The sequence below is a fragment of the Coturnix japonica genome, unplaced genomic scaffold, assembly GCF_054131305.1.
Source record: "Coturnix japonica strain WE unplaced genomic scaffold, WE-NBRP24 Scf101, whole genome shotgun sequence".
Taxonomy (NCBI): domain Eukaryota; kingdom Metazoa; phylum Chordata; class Aves; order Galliformes; family Phasianidae; genus Coturnix; species Coturnix japonica.
Window position 1 is genome coordinate 166,141 of NW_028189004.1, and position 15,876 is coordinate 182,016.

General features: G+C 53.3%; 4 protein-coding genes across 4 annotated transcripts in view; 1 reads left to right on the forward strand and 3 right to left on the reverse strand.

The window, feature by feature from the left end:
* C3 (complement C3) overlaps window positions 1–4,525 on the reverse strand; it is a 105,247-nt gene extending 100,722 nt beyond the window's left edge. Inside the window, exon 1 of the mRNA XM_085534836.1 lies at window positions 3,790–4,525. Within this exon, the coding sequence (XP_085390962.1) occupies window positions 3,790–3,854 (65 nt within the window). The 5' untranslated portion in view covers window positions 3,855–4,525. The remainder of the gene's footprint in view (window positions 1–3,789) is intronic.
* Window positions 4,526–10,803: 6,278 nt separating this feature from the next.
* Window positions 10,804–15,876, forward strand: part of LOC107307448 (proto-oncogene vav-like) — a 109,691-nt gene continuing 104,618 nt past the window's right edge. Inside the window, exons 1-2 of the mRNA XM_085534837.1 lie at window positions 10,804–11,555; window positions 15,718–15,834. Of these exons, the coding sequence (XP_085390963.1) occupies window positions 11,352–11,555; window positions 15,718–15,834 (321 nt within the window). The 5' untranslated portion in view covers window positions 10,804–11,351. The remainder of the gene's footprint in view (window positions 11,556–15,717; window positions 15,835–15,876) is intronic.
* Window positions 12,502–13,453, reverse strand: LOC146751308 (uncharacterized; the record flags this gene model as incomplete). Its single annotated transcript, XM_085534833.1, has 1 exon — window positions 12,502–13,453. A coding segment is annotated over one exon (807 nt), but the record flags the coding sequence as incomplete, so codon positions are not given.
* On the reverse strand, window positions 13,532–14,553 carry LOC146751309 (uncharacterized). Its single transcript, XM_085534834.1, has 2 exons — window positions 14,309–14,553; window positions 13,532–14,217 (listed from the first exon to the last, which is right to left on the reverse strand). The coding sequence occupies exons 1-2, from the start codon at window positions 14,551–14,553 to the stop codon at window positions 13,536–13,538; spliced, it is 927 nt and encodes a 308-aa protein (XP_085390960.1). The 3' UTR covers window positions 13,532–13,535.

The following is a 15,876-nucleotide window of genomic DNA, read 5'->3' on the forward strand; positions in this document are numbered from 1 at the left end:
GGCATCCTCAGAGACCCCAAAGACCCTAAAAGGTCCCCACAGAGACCCTAAAAGAACCCAAAATGGCGTCCCCACAGAGCCCAAGGGAAACAAAATGGCGTCCCCAGAGACCCTAAAGACCCTAAAATGTCCCCAGAGACCCCAAAAGAACCCCAAAATGGCGTCCCACAGAGCACAAGCACTGGGGTTGGGGTTAGATTTAGGGTTAAGATTAGGCCCTATAAGCCCAACTGCGGCCCTATAACCCCCATTACAGCCCTATAACCCCCATTACAGCCCTATAACCCCCATTACAGCCCTATAACCCCCACTGCAGCCCTATAACCCCCATTACAGCCCTATAACCCCCATTGCAGCCCTATAACCCTATTGCAGCCCTATATCCCTATTGCAGCCCTATAACCCCCATTACAGCCCTATAACCCCCACTGCACCCCTATAACCCCCACTGCAGCCCTATAACCCCCATTACAGCCCTATAACCCTATTGCAGCCCTATAACCCCCATTGCAGCCCTATAACCCCCATTACAGCCCTATAACCCCCATTGCAGCCCTATAACCCTATTGCAGCCCTATAACCCCCATTGCAGCCCTATAACCCCCATTGCAGCCCTATAACCCCCACTGCAGCCCTATATACCCCCATTACAGCCCTATAACCCCCATTACAGCCCTATAACCCCCACTGCAGCCCTATATACCCCCATTACAGCCCTATAACCCCCATTGCAGCCCTATAACCCCCACTGCAGCCCTATATACCCCCATTACAGCCCTATAACCCCCATTGCAGCCCTATAACCCCCATTGCAGCCCTATAACCCCCATTACAGCCCTATAACCCCCATTACAGCCCTATAACCCCCACTGCAGCCCTATAACCCCCATTGCAGCCCTATAACCCCCATTACAGCCCTATAACCCCCACTGCAGCCCTATAACCCTATTGCAGCCCTATAACCCTATTGCAGCCCTATAACCCCCATTACAGCCCTATATCCCTATTGCAGCCCTATAACCCCCATTACAGCCCTATAACCCCCATTACAGCCCTATATCCCTATTGCAGCCCTATAACCCCCATTACAGCCCTATAACCCCCATTACAGCCCTATAACCCTATTGCAGCCCTATAACACCCACTGCAGCCTTATAACCCCCACTGCAGCCCTATAACCCCCATTGCAGCCCTATAACCCCCACTGTGGCCCTATAGCCCCATTACAGCCCTATAACCCTATTACAGCCCTATAACCCCATTACAGCCCTATAACCCCCATTGCAGCCCTATAACCCCCATTACAGCCCTATAACCCCCATTGCAGCCCTATAACCCCCATTACAGCCCTATAACCCCCATTACAGCCCTATAACCCCCACTGCAGCCCTATAACCCCTATTACAGCCCTATAACCCTATTGCAGCCTTATAACCCCTATTACAGCCCTATAACCCTATTACAGCCCTATAACCCTATTGCAGCCCTATATCCCTATTGCAGCCCTATAACCCCCATTACAGCCCTATAACCCCCACTGCAGCCCTATAACCCTATTGCAGCCCTATAACCCTATTGCAGCCCTATAACCCCCACTGCAGCCCTATAACCCCCACTGCAGCCCTATAACCCTATTGCAGCCCTATAACCCTATTGCAGCCCTATAACCCTATTACAGCCCTATAACCCTATTGCAGCCCTATAACCCCCATTACAGCCCTATAACCCCCACTGCAGCCCTATAACCCCCACTGCAGCCCTATAACCCTATTGCAGCCCTATATCCCTATTGCAGCCCTATAACCCCCATTACAGCCCTATAACCCCCACTGCAGCCCTATAACCCTATTGCAGCCCTATAACCCTATTGCAGCCCTATAACCCCCATTACAGCCCTATAACCCTATTGCAGCCCTATAACCCCCATTACAGCCCTATATCCCTATTGCAGCCCTATAACCCCCACTGCAGCCCTATAACCCTATTACAGCCCTATAACCCTATTGCAGCCCTATAACCCCCATTACAGCCCTATAACCCCCATTGCAGCCCTATAACCCTATTGCAGCCCTATAACCCCCATTACAGCCCTATAACCCTCATTGCAGCCCTATAACCCACATTGCAGCCCTATAACCCCCATTACAGCCCTATAACCCCCATTACAGCCCTATAACCCTATTATTACAGCCCTATAACCCCCATTACAGCCCTATAACCCCCATTACAGCCCTATAACCCCTATTGCAGCCCTATAATCCCCACTGCAGCCCTATAACCCCCACTGCAGCCCTATAACCCTATTGCAGCCCTATAACCCCATTACAGCCCTATAACCCCATTACAGCCCTATAACCCCATTACAGCCCTATAACCCTATTGCAGCCCTATAACCCCCATTACAGCCCTATAACCCCCATTACAGCCCTATAACCCCCATTATAGCCCTATAACCCCCATTACAGCCCTATAACCCCCATTACAGCCCTATAACCCTATTACAGCCCTATAACCCCCATTACAGCCCTATAACCCTATTGCAGCCCTATAACCCCCATTACAGCCCTATAACCCCCATTACAGCCCTATAACCCTATTGCAGCCCTATAACCCCCATTACAGCCCTATAACCCCCATTACAGCCCTATAACCCCCATTACAGCCCTATAACCCTATTACAGCCCTATAACCCCCATTACAGCCCTATAACCCTATTGCAGCCCTATAACCCCCATTACAGCCCTATAACCCCCATTACAGCCCTATAACCCTATTGCAGCCCTATAACCCCCACTGCAGCCCTATAACCCCATTACAGCCCTATAACCCCATTACAGCCCTATAACCCTATTGCAGCCCTATAACCCCCACTGCAGCCCTATAACCCTATTGCAGCCCTATAACCCCCAATGCGGCCCTATAACCCCCTTAGTTAGGGTCTCATAGGGTATTTAGGGTCCCATAGGTTATTTAGGGTCCCATAGGTTATTTAGGGTCCCATAAGTTATTTAGGGTCCCATAGGTTATTTAGGGTCCCATAAGTTATTTAGGGTCCCATATGTTATTTAGGGTCCCATAGGTTATTTAGGGTCCCATAGGCTGTTTAGGGTCCCATAGGTTATTTAGGGTCCCATAGGTTATTTAGGGTCCCATAAGTTATTTAGGGTCCCATAGGTTATTTAGGGTCCCATATATGGGGTGTCCTATAGGTTATTTAGGGTCCCATAGGTTATTTAGGGTCCCATAGGTTATTTAGGGTCCCATATATGGGGGGGTCCTATAGGTTATTTAGGGTCCCATAGGTTATTTAGGGTCCCATAGGTTATTTAGGGTCCCATATATGGGGGGGTCCTATAGGTTATTTAGGGTCCCATAGGCTGTTTAGGGTCCCATAGGTTATTTAGGGTCCCATATGGGGTGGTCCTATAGGTTATTTAGGGTCCCATAGGTTATTTAGGGTCCCATATGGGGGGGTCCTATAGGTTATTTAGGGTCCCATATGGGGGGGTCCTATAGGTTATTTAGGGTCCCATAAGTTATTTGGGGTCCCATATATGGGGGGGTCCTATAGGTTATTTAGGGTCCCATATATGGGGGGTCCTATAGGTTATTTAGGGTCCCATATATGGGGTGGTCCTATAGGTTATTTAGGGTCCCATAGGTTATTTAGGGTCCCATAGGTTGTTTAGGGTCCCATAGGTTATTTAGGGTCCCATATATGGGGGGTCCTATAGGTTATTTAGGGTCCCATATATGGGGTGTCCTATAGGTTATTTAGGGTCTACTCACATCTGTGCCTTTGTGGGGTCGGGCAGCATCAGCAGCAGGCAGAGCAGGAGGGGCAGCGGCCCCATAGCTATGGGGTTTTATGGGGTCTATGGGGTTTTATGGGGTCTATGGGGTTTTATGGGGTTTGGGGTTCCTATGGGGTTTCTATGGGGTCTGAGGGTTCTATGGGGTTCCTATGGGGTTTCTATGAGATTTCTATGGGGTTTCTATGGGGTTTCTATGGGGTTTTTATGGGGTTTCTATGGGGTTTTTATGGGGTTTCTATGGGGTGTCTATGGGGTCTATGGGGTTCCTATGGGGTTTCTATGGGGTCCTATGGGGTTTCTGTGGGGTTTGGGGCTTCTATGGGGTTTCTACGGGGTTTCTATGGGTTTTTATGGGGTTTCTATGGGGTTTGGGGTTTCTATGGGGTTTCTATGGGGTTTGGGGTTTCTATGGGGTTTTTATGGGGTCCCTATGGGGTTCCTATGGGGTCTGGGGTTCCTATGGGGTTTCTAGGGGGTTTCTATGGGGCTTCTATGGGGTTTCTATGGGGTTTGGGGTTCCTATGGGGTTTCTATGGGGTCTGGGGGTCCTATGGGGTTTCTAGGGGGTCCTATGAGGTTTCTATGGGGTTTCTATGGGGTTTGGGGTTCCTATGGGGCTTCTATGGGGTTTCTATGGGGTTTGGGGTTCCTATGGGGTTTCTATGGGGTCTGGGGCTCCTATGGGGTGGGGGAGAGGAAGAGAAAGCAATGCTATGGGGCTTGGGGGGGGTTTCCCTTTATAGGATCAGGTCTGGTTAATGGATAACCCTATAACCAGATCAATAGGGTCAAGCACCCAACGTCACCCCATGGGTGTGGGGTCACCCATAGGGGACAATGGGATCGGAACCCAGCCCTATAGGGCTTATAGGGTCAGGTTCCCCCCCTTATAACCCTATAATGGGGTTGTTAATAGGGTGGGATCCTTATGGCCCTATAAACCCCCCCCCCCACCCCCGCCCCCTATTTGGGGTTATGGGGCGGAGCTGCCCGGATCTATGGGGCCTTCCAGGAAGGGGGCTGGACGGCGGCCATATTGCAACACACTTATAGGGTCAAGGTTATAGGGGGAGGGGGCTATGGGGTGGGGGCGGGGGGATATAGGGTCAGCAATGCCAGCTTACGGGATATAGGGGGATATAGGGTCAGCAATGTCACCTTATGGGATATAGGGGGATATAGGGCCAGCAATGTCACCTTATGGGATATAGGGGGATATAGGGCCAGCAATGTCACCTTATGGGATATAGGGGGATATAGGGTCCCCTTATGGGATATGGGGGATATAGGGTCACCTTATGGGATATAGGGTCACATTATGGAATATGGGGGATATAGGGTCCCCTTATGGGATATGGGGGATATAGGGTCACCTTATGGGGGATATAGGGTCACCTTATGGGATATGGGGGATATAGGGTCACCTTATGGGGGATATAGGGTCACCTTATGGGATATAGGGTCACCTTATGGGATATGGGGGATATAGGGTCCCCTTATGGGATATGGGGGATATAGGGTCACATTATGGGATATGGGGGATATAGGGTCACCTTATGGGGGATATAGGGCATATAGGGTCACATTATGGGATATAGGGGGATATAGGGTCACCTTATGGGATATGGGGGATATAGGGTCACCTTATGGGGGATATTGGGTCCCCTTATGGGATATTGGGTCACCTTATGGGGGATATAGGGTCACATTATGGGATATGGGGATATTGGGTCCCCTTATGGGATATGGGGGATATAGGGTCACCTTATGGGGATATAGGGTCACCTTATAGGATATAGGGGGATATAGGGTCACCTTATGGGATATAGGGGATATAGGGTCACCTTATGGGGGATATTGGATCCCCTTATGGGATATAGGGTCACCTTATGGGATATAGGGTCACCTTACAGGATATGGGGGATATAGGGTCCCCTTATGGGATATAGGGTCACCTTATGGGATATGGGGGATATAGGGTCACCTTATGGGGGATATAGGGTCACCTTATGGGATATGGGGGATATAGGGTCACCTTATGGGATATAGGGGATATAGGGTCACCTTATGGGGGATATAGGGTCCCCTTGTGGGATATAGGGTCACCTTATGGGATATAGGGGGATATAGGGTCACCTTATGGAGGATATAGGGTCACCTTATGGGATATAGGGGATATAGGGTCACCTTATGGGGGATATTGGGTCCCCTTATGGGATATGGGGGATATAGGGTCACCTTATGGGATATGGGGGATATAGGGTCACCTTATGGGGGATATAGGGTCCCCTTATGGGATATGGGGGATATAGGGTCACCTTATGGGGGATATAGGGTCCCCTTATGGGATATGGGGGATATAGGGTCCCCTTATGGGGGATATAGGGTCACCTTATGGGATATAGGGGATATAGGGTCACCTTATGGGGGATATAGGGTCACCTTATGGGATATGGGGGATATAGGGCCAGCAATGTCACCTTATGGGATATAGGGTCACCATATGGGGGATATAGGGTCCCTGTATGTGATATAGGGGATATAGGGTCCCCTTACAGGATATAGGGGGATATAGGGTCACCTTATGGGGGATATAGGGTCCCCTTATGGGATATGGGGAATATAGGGTCCCCTTATGGGATATGGGGGGACATAGGGTCACCTTATATGGGATATAGGGTCACCTTATGGGATTTCTAAGGGGTCCGGGGTTTCTATGGGGTTTCTATTAGGTTTTGGGTTCCTATGTGGTTTCTATGTGGTTTGGGGTTCCTATGGGGTTTCTATGGGGTCTGGGGGTTCTATGGGGTTCCTATGGAGTTTCTATGGGGTTTGGGGCTTCTATGGAGTTTCTATGGGTGATATAGGGGGATATAGGGTCACCTTATGGGATATGGGGGATATAGGGTCACCTTATGGGGGATATAGGGTCACCTTATGGGATATAGGGGGTGGGGGGGGTTATAGGGTCAGCCCCATGACCCCATATTTGGGTTCTCCATTGGGTTCTATGGGACCCTCTGACCCCATAGGACCCAAATGACCCCATAACTGGACACCTCGACCCCATAGGACCCCATAGCACCCCATAACTGGACCCTCCGACCCCATAGGACCCATAGGACCCTATATATGGACCCTCTGACCCCATAGGACCCCATATCCAACAGGCTGACCCCATAGGACCAAGATGGGACCCCATATCCAGACCCCATTACCCTATAATCCCCTATAACCCCATTATCCCCTATAACCCCATTATCCCCTATAACCCTATAATCCCCTATAACCCCATTATCCCCTATAACCCCATTATCCCCTATAACCCTATAATCCCCTATAACCCCATTATCCCCTATAACCCCATTATCCCCTATAACCCCATTATCCCCTATAACCCCATTATCCCCTATAACCCTATAATCCCCTATAACCCCACCCCATATCCTCCCCCAGCTCTGCCTGCTGGGCCCCATAGAGGCCCCACTGATGTCGTTTCCTCCCCACATCCGGGCCCTATTTCCCATCATCCCCTACAATCTATGGGGCGCAGGCGCAACCCGTCACCCCACAACTACATCCGGACCCTATAGAACCCGGCCCCATAACGGGATCCCATACGGAACCAAAGGGGGGGGCCCAGGAAACCCAGCCGGGTTCGACCCTATAAGGTGGGTATGGGGTCAGTAGTGGCCCTATAAGGTATGGGGTCGGTAATGGCCCTATAAGGTGGGTATGGGCTCAGTAGAGGCCCTATAAGGTATGGGGTCGGTAATGGCCCTATAAGGTGGGTATGGGGTCAGTAGTGGCCCTATAAGGTGGGTATGGGGTTGGTACAGGCCCTATAGGGTGGGTATGGGGTCAGTAGTGGCCCTATAAGGTATGGGGTCGGTACTGACCCTATAAGGTGGGTATGGGGTTGGTACCGGCCCTATAGGGTGGGTATGGGGTCAGTACCAGCCCTATAAGGTGGGTATGGGGTCAGTACCAGCCCTATAAGGTGGGTATGGGGTTGGTACAGGCCCTATAAGGTGGGTATGGGGTCAGTACCGGCCCTATAAGGTGGGTATGGGGTTGGTAGTGGCCCTATAGGGTGGGTATGGGGTCGGTACTGGCCCTATAAGGTGGATATGGGGTTGGTACCGGCCCTATAAGGTGGGTATGGGATCATTAGTGGCCCTATAAGGTATGGGGTCAGTACCGGCCCTATAAGGTGGATATAGGGTTGGTACCGGCCCTATAGGGTGGGTATGGGGTCGGTACCGGCCCTATAAGGTGGGTATGGGGTCAGTACTGGCCCTATAAGGTGGGTATGGGGTCAGTACCGACCCTATAAGGTGGGTATGGGGTCAGTAGTGGCCCTATAAGGTGGGTATGGGGTTGGTACAGGCCCTATAGGGTGGGTATGGGGTCAGTACCAGCCCTATAAGGTGGGTATGGGGTCGGTACTGCCCCTATAAGGTGGGTATGGGGTCAGTACTGGCCCTATAAGGTGGGTATGGGGTCGGTACTGGCCCTATAAGGTGGGTATAGGGTCGGTACAGGCCCTATAGGGTGGGTATGGGGTCAGTACTGACCCTATAAGGTGGATATAGGGTTGGTACAGGCCCTATAAGGTGGGTATGGGATCAGTAATGGCCCTATAAGGTAAGGGGTTGGTACCGGCCCTATAAGGTGGGTATGGGATCATTAGTGGCCCTATAAGGTATGGGGTCGGTACTGGCCCTATAAGGTGGATATAGGGTTGGTACAGGCCCTATAGGGTGGGTATGGGGTCGGTACAGGCCCTATAGGGTGGGTATGGGGTCAGTAGCGGCCCTATAAGGTATGGGGTCGGTACTGGCCCTATAAGGTGGGTATGGGGTCAGTACTGGCCCTATAGGGTGGGTATGGGGTTGGTACTGGCCCTATAGGGTGGGTATGGGATCATTAGTGGCCCTATAAGGTATGGGGTCGGTACTGGCCCTATAAGGTGGATATAGGGTTGGTACAGGCTCTATAGGGTGGGTATGGGATCGGTACTGGCCCTATAAGGTGGGTATGGGGTCGGTACAGGCCCTATAGGGTGGGTATGGGGTCAGTAGTGGCCCTATAAGGTATGGGGTTGGCACTGGCCCTATAAGGTGGGTATAGGGTCGGTACCAGCCCTATAGGGTGAATATGGGGTTGGTACAGGCCCTATAAGGTGGGTATGGGATCATTAGTGGCCCTATAAGGTATGGGGTTGGCACTGGCCCTATAAGGTCGATATAGGGTTGGTACAGGCCCTATAAGGTGGGTATGGGATTGGTACTGGCCCTATAAGGTGGGTATGGGGTTGGTACCGGCCCTATAAAGTATGGGGTCAGTACCAGCTCTATAAGGTGGGTATGGGGTCGGTACCGGCCCTATAGGGTGAGTATGGGATCGGTACTGGCTCTATAAGGTGGATATAGGGTTGGTACTGGCCCTATAAGGTGGGTATGGGGTCGGTACCGGCCCTATAAGGTGGGTATGGGATCATTAGTGGCCCTATAAGGTATGGGTTCGGTACCGGCCCTATAGGGTGGGTATAGGGTTGGTATAGGCCCCATAGGGTGGGTATGGGGTCGGTACTGGCCCTATAAGGTGGATATAGGGTTGGTACCAGCCCTATAGGGTGGGTATAGGGTTGGTACCGGCCCTATAGGGTGGGTATAGGGTTGGTACCGGCCCTATAGGGTGGGTATGGGGTCGGTAGCGGCCCTATAGGGTGGATATGGGGTTGGTAGCGGCCCTATAGGGTGGGTATGGGGTCGGTACAGGCCCTATAAGGTGGGTATGGGGTCGGTACTGGCCCTATAAGGTGGGTATGGGATCGGTAGCAGCCCTATAGGGTGGATATGGGGTTGGTAGCGGCCCTATAAGGTGGGTATGGGGTTGATACAGGCCCTATAGGGTGGGTATGGGGACCCTATATCCAACAGCTCCATCTGGAGGGATTCCATAAGGGCCCTATAACCATCGGCCCCATACAATGGGATCCCATAAGGACCCCATATCCATCGGCCCCATCCATAGGGATCCCATAAGGACCCCATATCCATTGACCCCATACAGAGTGATCCTAAAAGGACCCTATATCCAACAGCTCCATCCATAGGGATCCCATAAAGACCCTACAGCCAGAAGAGCCATCGGAGTGACCCTAAAAGGACCCTATAACCATCGGCCCTATATGGAGTGACCCTAAAAGGACCCTATAACCATCGGCCCTATATGGAGTGATCCTAAAAGGACCCTATAACCATCGGCCCTATATGGAGTGACCCTAAAAGGACCCTATAACCATCGGCCCTATATGGAGTGACCCTACAAGGACCCTATAACCATCGGCCCTATATGGAGTGACCCTAAAAGGACCCTATAACCATCGGCCCTATATGGAGTGACCCTACAAGGACCCTATAACCATCGGCCCTATATGGAGTGACCCTAAAAGGACCCTATAACCATCGGCCCTATATGGAGTGACCCTACAAGGACCCTATAACCATCGGCCCTATATGGAGTGACCCTAAAAGGACCCTATAACCATCGGCCCTATATGGAGTGACCCTATTAGGACCCTATAACCATCGGCCCTATATGGAGTGACCCTATTAGGACCCTATAACCATCGGCCCCATATGGAGTGACCCTAAAAGGACCCTATAACCATCAGCCCTATATGGAGTGACCCTGCAAGGACCCTATAACCATCGGCCCTATATGGAGTGACCCTGCAAGGACCCTATAACCATCGGCCCTATATGGAGTGACCCTAAAAGGACCCTATAACCATCGGCCCCATACAGACTGATCCTATAAGGACCCCACAACTGCTGCTCCGCCCCATAGGGACCCACCAGGACCCCATATCCATCCGTGTCCCCATAAGGACCCCATACCCACCCTGCCCACCCCATAGGGCCCCATAAGGACCCCATACCCCCCCTTTTCCCCCCATATCCATCACATTAGGACCCCATACCCCCCCTTTTCCCCCCATATCCATCACATAAGGACCCCATATCCCCCCTTTTCTCCCCATATTACCCCATTAGGTCCCCATATCCATCCCATAAGGACCCCATACCCCCCCTTTTCTCCCCATAGGGCCCCATTAGGACCCCATACCCCCCTTTTCACCCCATATTACCCCATTAGGACCCCATATCCATCCCATAAAGACCCCATACCCCCCTTTTCCCCCATAGGGACCCACCAGGACCCCATACCCCCCTTTTCTCCCCATAGGGCCCCATTAGGACCCCATATCCACCCCATTAGGACCCCATACCCCCCTTTTCCCCCCATATTGCCCCATTAGGACCCCATATCCATCCCATAAGGACCCCATATCCCCCCTTTTCTCCCCATATTGCCCCATTAGAACCCCATACCCACCCTGCCCACCCCATAGGGCCCCATTAGGACCCCATACCCCCCCTTTTCTCCCCATAGGGCCCCATAAGGACCCCATATCCACCCCATAAGGACCCCATACACCCCCCAGCCCCACAGCACTGTGTCCCTATGGAGCTGTGGAGGCAATGCGCCCATTGGTTGGTCACAGCCCGCGTCCTGCCCCCCGGCCATAGGGCCAGCAGCCCTATGGGGCAGGTTTGGGATCTGGCTCAAGCTTTAAGGGATGGGGTCTTGTTGTGTCACCTCCTCAATGCTCTGCTACCCAACGCTGTGCCACTGAGGGACATCTGCCCCCGGCCCCAAATGTCACAGGTAAGAAATAGGGGGGGTATTAATGGTCCCGGTTCTGATTCTGGTCCTGGTTCTGATTCCAGTTCTGGTTCCGGTTCCGATTCAGGTTCTGGTTCCGGTTCTAGTCTCGGTCCTGGTTCCATTTTTGGTTCCGGTTCTAGATCCGGTCCCGGTTCCATTTTCAGTTCTGGTTCTAGTCCCGGTCCCGGTTCCATTTTTGGTTCCGGTTCTAGACCTGGTCCTGGTTCCATTTTCGGTTCCGGTTCTGATTTGGGTCCTGGTTCTGGTTCCTTTTCCAGTTCTGGTCCCAGTTCCGTTCCTGGTTCCGATTCGGGTCCCGGTCCTGGTCCCGGTCCTGGTTCCGGTTCCGATTCTGGTCCCGGTTCCGATTCTGGTCCCGGTTCCGATTCTGGTCCCGGTTCTGATTCCAGTTCTGGTCCCGGTTCCGATTCGGGTTCTGGTCCCGGTTCTGGTTCTGGTTCTAGTCCCGGTTCCAGTTCTAGACCTGGTCCCGGTTCCATTTTTGGTTCCGGTTCTAGACCTGCTCCCGGTTCCATTTTTGGTTCCGGTTCCGATTCGGGTCCTGGTTCCGGTTCCGGTCCCTGTTCCATTTCCGGTTCTGGTCCCAGTTCCAATTCGGGTCCCGGTCCCCGGTTCTGATCCCGTTTCTGGCCCTGGTTCTGGTCCCGATTCGGGTCCCGGTCTGGTTCCATTTCTGTTTCCAGTTCCGGTTCTGGTCCCGGTTCCGGTTCTGATTCGGGTCCTGGTTCTGGTTCCTTTTCCAGTTCTGGTCCTGGTTCTGTTCCTGGTTCCGATTTGGTTCCCAGTTCTGGTCCCAGTCCTGGTTCCAATTCGGGTCCTGGTTCTGGTCCCATTTCCGGTTCTGGTCCCAGTTCCATTCCTGGTTCCGATTCGGGTCCCGGTCCTGGTCCCGGTCCTGGTTCCGGTTCCGATTCTGGTCCCGGTTCTGATTCCAGTTCTGGTTCCTGGTTCCAATTTGGGTTCTGGTTCCGGTTCTGGTCCTGGTTCCGGTTCCGATTCTGGTTCCAGTTCCAGTTCCAATTCCAGTTTCGATTCGGGTCTCAGTTCTGGTCCCGGTCCCAGTTCCATTTTCAGTTCCGGTTCTGATTTGGGTCCCGGTTCTGGTCCCGGTTTTGTTTCGGGTCCCGATGCCAGTTCTGGTTCCTATTCCGGTCCCGGTCTCGGTCCTGGTTCTGGTTCCAGTTCCGGTCCCGGTTCTGTTTCCGGTTCTGGTCCCGATTCCATTTCCATTTCCAGTTCCGTTTCTGGTCCTGGTTCTGGTCCCGGTTCCGGTTCCAATTCGGGTCCCGGTTCTGGTCCCGGTTCCGTTTCGGGTCCCAGTTCCAGTTCTGGTTCCTGTTCCGGTCCCGTTTCCAGTCCCGATCCTGGTTCCAATTCTGGTCCCGGTTCTGATTCCAGTTCTGGTCCCGATTCTGATTCGGGTTCTGGTCCCGGTTCTGATTCCAGTTCTGGTCCCGATTCCGATTCGGGTTCTGGTCCCGGTTCTGGTTCCGGTTCTGGTCCCGGTTCCGATCCCGGTTCTGATTCAGGTCCCGGTTCCAGTTCCGGTTCTGGTCCCAGTTCCGTTTCCGGTTCTGGTCCCGTTTCCGGTCCCGGTTCTGGTTCCAGTTCTGGTTCCGGTCCCAGTTCCAGTTCCAATTCGTGTCCCGGTTCTGGTTCCAGTTCCGGTCCCGGTTCTGTTTCCGGTTCTGGTCCCGATTCCATTTCCATTTCCAGTTCCGTTTCTGGTCCTGGTTCTGGTCCCGGTTCCGGTTCCAATTCGGGTCCTGGTTCTGGTCCCGGTTCCGTTTCAGGTCCCAGTTCCAGTTTTGGTTCCTGTTCCGGTCCCGTTTCCGGTCCCGATCCTGGTTCCAATTCTGGTCCCGGTTCTGATTCCAGTTCTGGTCCCGGTTCTGGTCCCGGTCCCAGTTCCATTTTCAGTTCTGGTTCTGATTCGGGTCCCGATGCCAGTTCTGGTTCCTATTCCGGTCCTGGTCTCGGTCCTGGTTCTGGTTCCAGTTCCGGTCTCGGTTCTGTTTCCGGTTCTGGTCCCAATTCCATTTCCATTTCCAGTTCCGTTTCTGGTCCTGGTTCTGGTCCCGGTTCCGGTTCCAATTCGGGTCCTGGTTCTGGTCTCGGTTCCGTTTCGGGTCCCAGTTCCAGTTCTGGTTCCTGTTCCGGTCCCGTTTCTGGTCCCGATCCTGGTTCCAATTCTGGTCCCGGTTCTGATTCCAGTTCTGGTCCCGGTTCCAATTCGGGTTCTGGTTCCGGTTCTGGTTCCGGTTCTGGTCCCGGTTCTGGTTCCGTTTCCGATCCCGGTTCTGATTCAGGTCCCGGTTCCAGTTCTGATTCTGGTTCCAGTTCCGGTTCTGGACCCAGTTCCGTTTCCGGTTCTGGTCCCGTTTCCGGTCCCGGTTCTGGTTCCAGTTCTGGTTCCGGTCCCGGTTCCAGTTCCAATTCGTGTCCCGGTTCTGGTTCCGGTTCCAATTCGGGTCCTGGTTCTGATTCCAGTTCTGGTCCCGGTTCCGATTCAGGTTCTGGTCCCGGTTCTGGTTCCGGTTCTAGTCCCAGTCCCGGTTCCATTTTTTGTTCCAGTTCTAGACCTGGTCCCGGTTCCATTTTCAGTTCCGGTTCTGATTCAGGTCCCGGTTCCAGTTCTGGTTCCTATTCTGGTCCTGTTTCCGGTCCCGGTCCTGGTCCTGGTTCCGGTTCCGATTCAGGTCCCGGTCCCCAGTTCTGATCCAGTTTCTGGCCTCGGTTCTGGTCCCGATTCGGGTCCCGGTCCTGGTTCCATTTCTGTTTCCGGTTCCGGTTCTGTTCCCAGTTCTGGTTCCGATTTGGGTCCTGGTCCCGGTTCGGGTCCCGGTTCCGTTTCCGGTTCTGGTCCCGGTTCTGATTCGGGTTCTGGTTCTGGTTCTGGTTCCGGTTCTAGTCCCGGTCCTGGTTCCATTTTCGGTTCCGGTTCCGATTCAGGTCCCAGTCCTGATCCCGGTTCCATTTCTGGTCCTGGTCCCAGTTCCGATCCCGGTTCTATTCCCAGTCCCGGTCCCAGTCCTGATGCCGGTTCTGGTCCCGGTTCTGGTTCTGGTCCCGGTTCCGATCCCGGTTCTGATTCTGGTCCTGGTTCCGATCCCGGTTCTATTCCCGGTTCTATTCCTGGTTCTGATCCCAGTTCTGGTCCCGGTTCCGGTTCTGGTCCTGGTCCCGGTCCCGGTTCCGATCCCGGTTCTATTCCTGGTCCTGGTTCCGATCACGGTTCTATCCCGGTTCTGTCCCGGTTCTGGTTCCGGTTCCGATCCTGGTTCTATCCCGGTTCTATCCCGGTTCCGATCCCGGTTCTGTCCCGGTTCTATCCCGGTCCCGATTCCGGTTCTGATCCTGGTTCTGATCCCGGTTCTGTCCCGGTTCTGGTCCCGGTTCTGGTCCCGGTTCTATACCAGTCCCGGTTTTGATCCCGGTTCTATTCCTGGTTCTGGTTCTGATCCTGGTTCTGTCCCGGTTCTGGTCCCGGTTCTATACCAGTCCCGGTTTTGATCCCGGTTCTATTCCTGGTTCTGGTTCTGATCCTGATTCTGATCCCGGTTCCGATCTCAGTTCTATCCCGTTTCTATCCCTGTTCTATCCCGGTTCCGATCCTGGTTCTATTCCCGGTTCTATTCCCTGGCCTGGTTCCGATTCTGATCCCGGTTCTATCCTGGTTCTGTCCCGGTTCTGATCCCGGTTCCGGTTCTGACCCGGTTCCGGTTCTGACCTGGTTCTATCCCGGTTCTATCCTGGTTCTGACCCGGTTCCGGTTCCGGTTCTGACCCGGTTCTGGTTCCGGTTCTATCCTGGTTCCGGTTCCGGTTCTATCCCGGTTCTGGTTCCGGTTCTGACCCGGTTCTGGTTCCGGTTCCGGTTCCGGTTCTGGTCCCGGTTCTGGCCCGGTTCTGGTCCCGGTTCTGACCCGGTTCCGGTCCCGGTTCTGGTTCCGGTTCTGACCTGGTTCCGGTTCTGACCCGGTTGTATTCCCGGTTCCGGTTCCGGTTCTGACCCGGTTCTATCCTGGTTCCGGTTCCGGTTCTGACCCGGTTCTATCCCGGTTCTATCCCGGTTCCGGTTCTGACCCGGTTCCGGTTCCGGTTCTGACCCGGTTCTGACCCGGTTCCGTTCGGTGCCGCAGTTCCTGTGTCTCCGTAACATCCGGCTGTTTCTGGCCTCGTGCTCGGATCAATTTGGGATCCCAAAACATCGACTGTTCTCAGCCTTCGACCTGTTCGACGGGAACGACTTCAGGAAGGTCACACAGGGACTATGGGGCCTATGGGGTTTTATGGGGTTT

What these genes read in the sequence shown, in the direction of transcription:
- LOC146751309 (XM_085534834.1), bottom strand. Translation starts at nt 14,553, where the DNA reads ATGGAACCGGGATCAGGACTGGGACCTGAATCGGAACCGGAACCGAAA. An exon ending in GAATCGGGACCAGAACCGAG is followed by an intron (nt 14,218 to 14,308) that starts GCCAGAAACTGG and finishes ACCAGAATAGGA; the next exon opens with ACCAGAACTGGAACCGGGAC.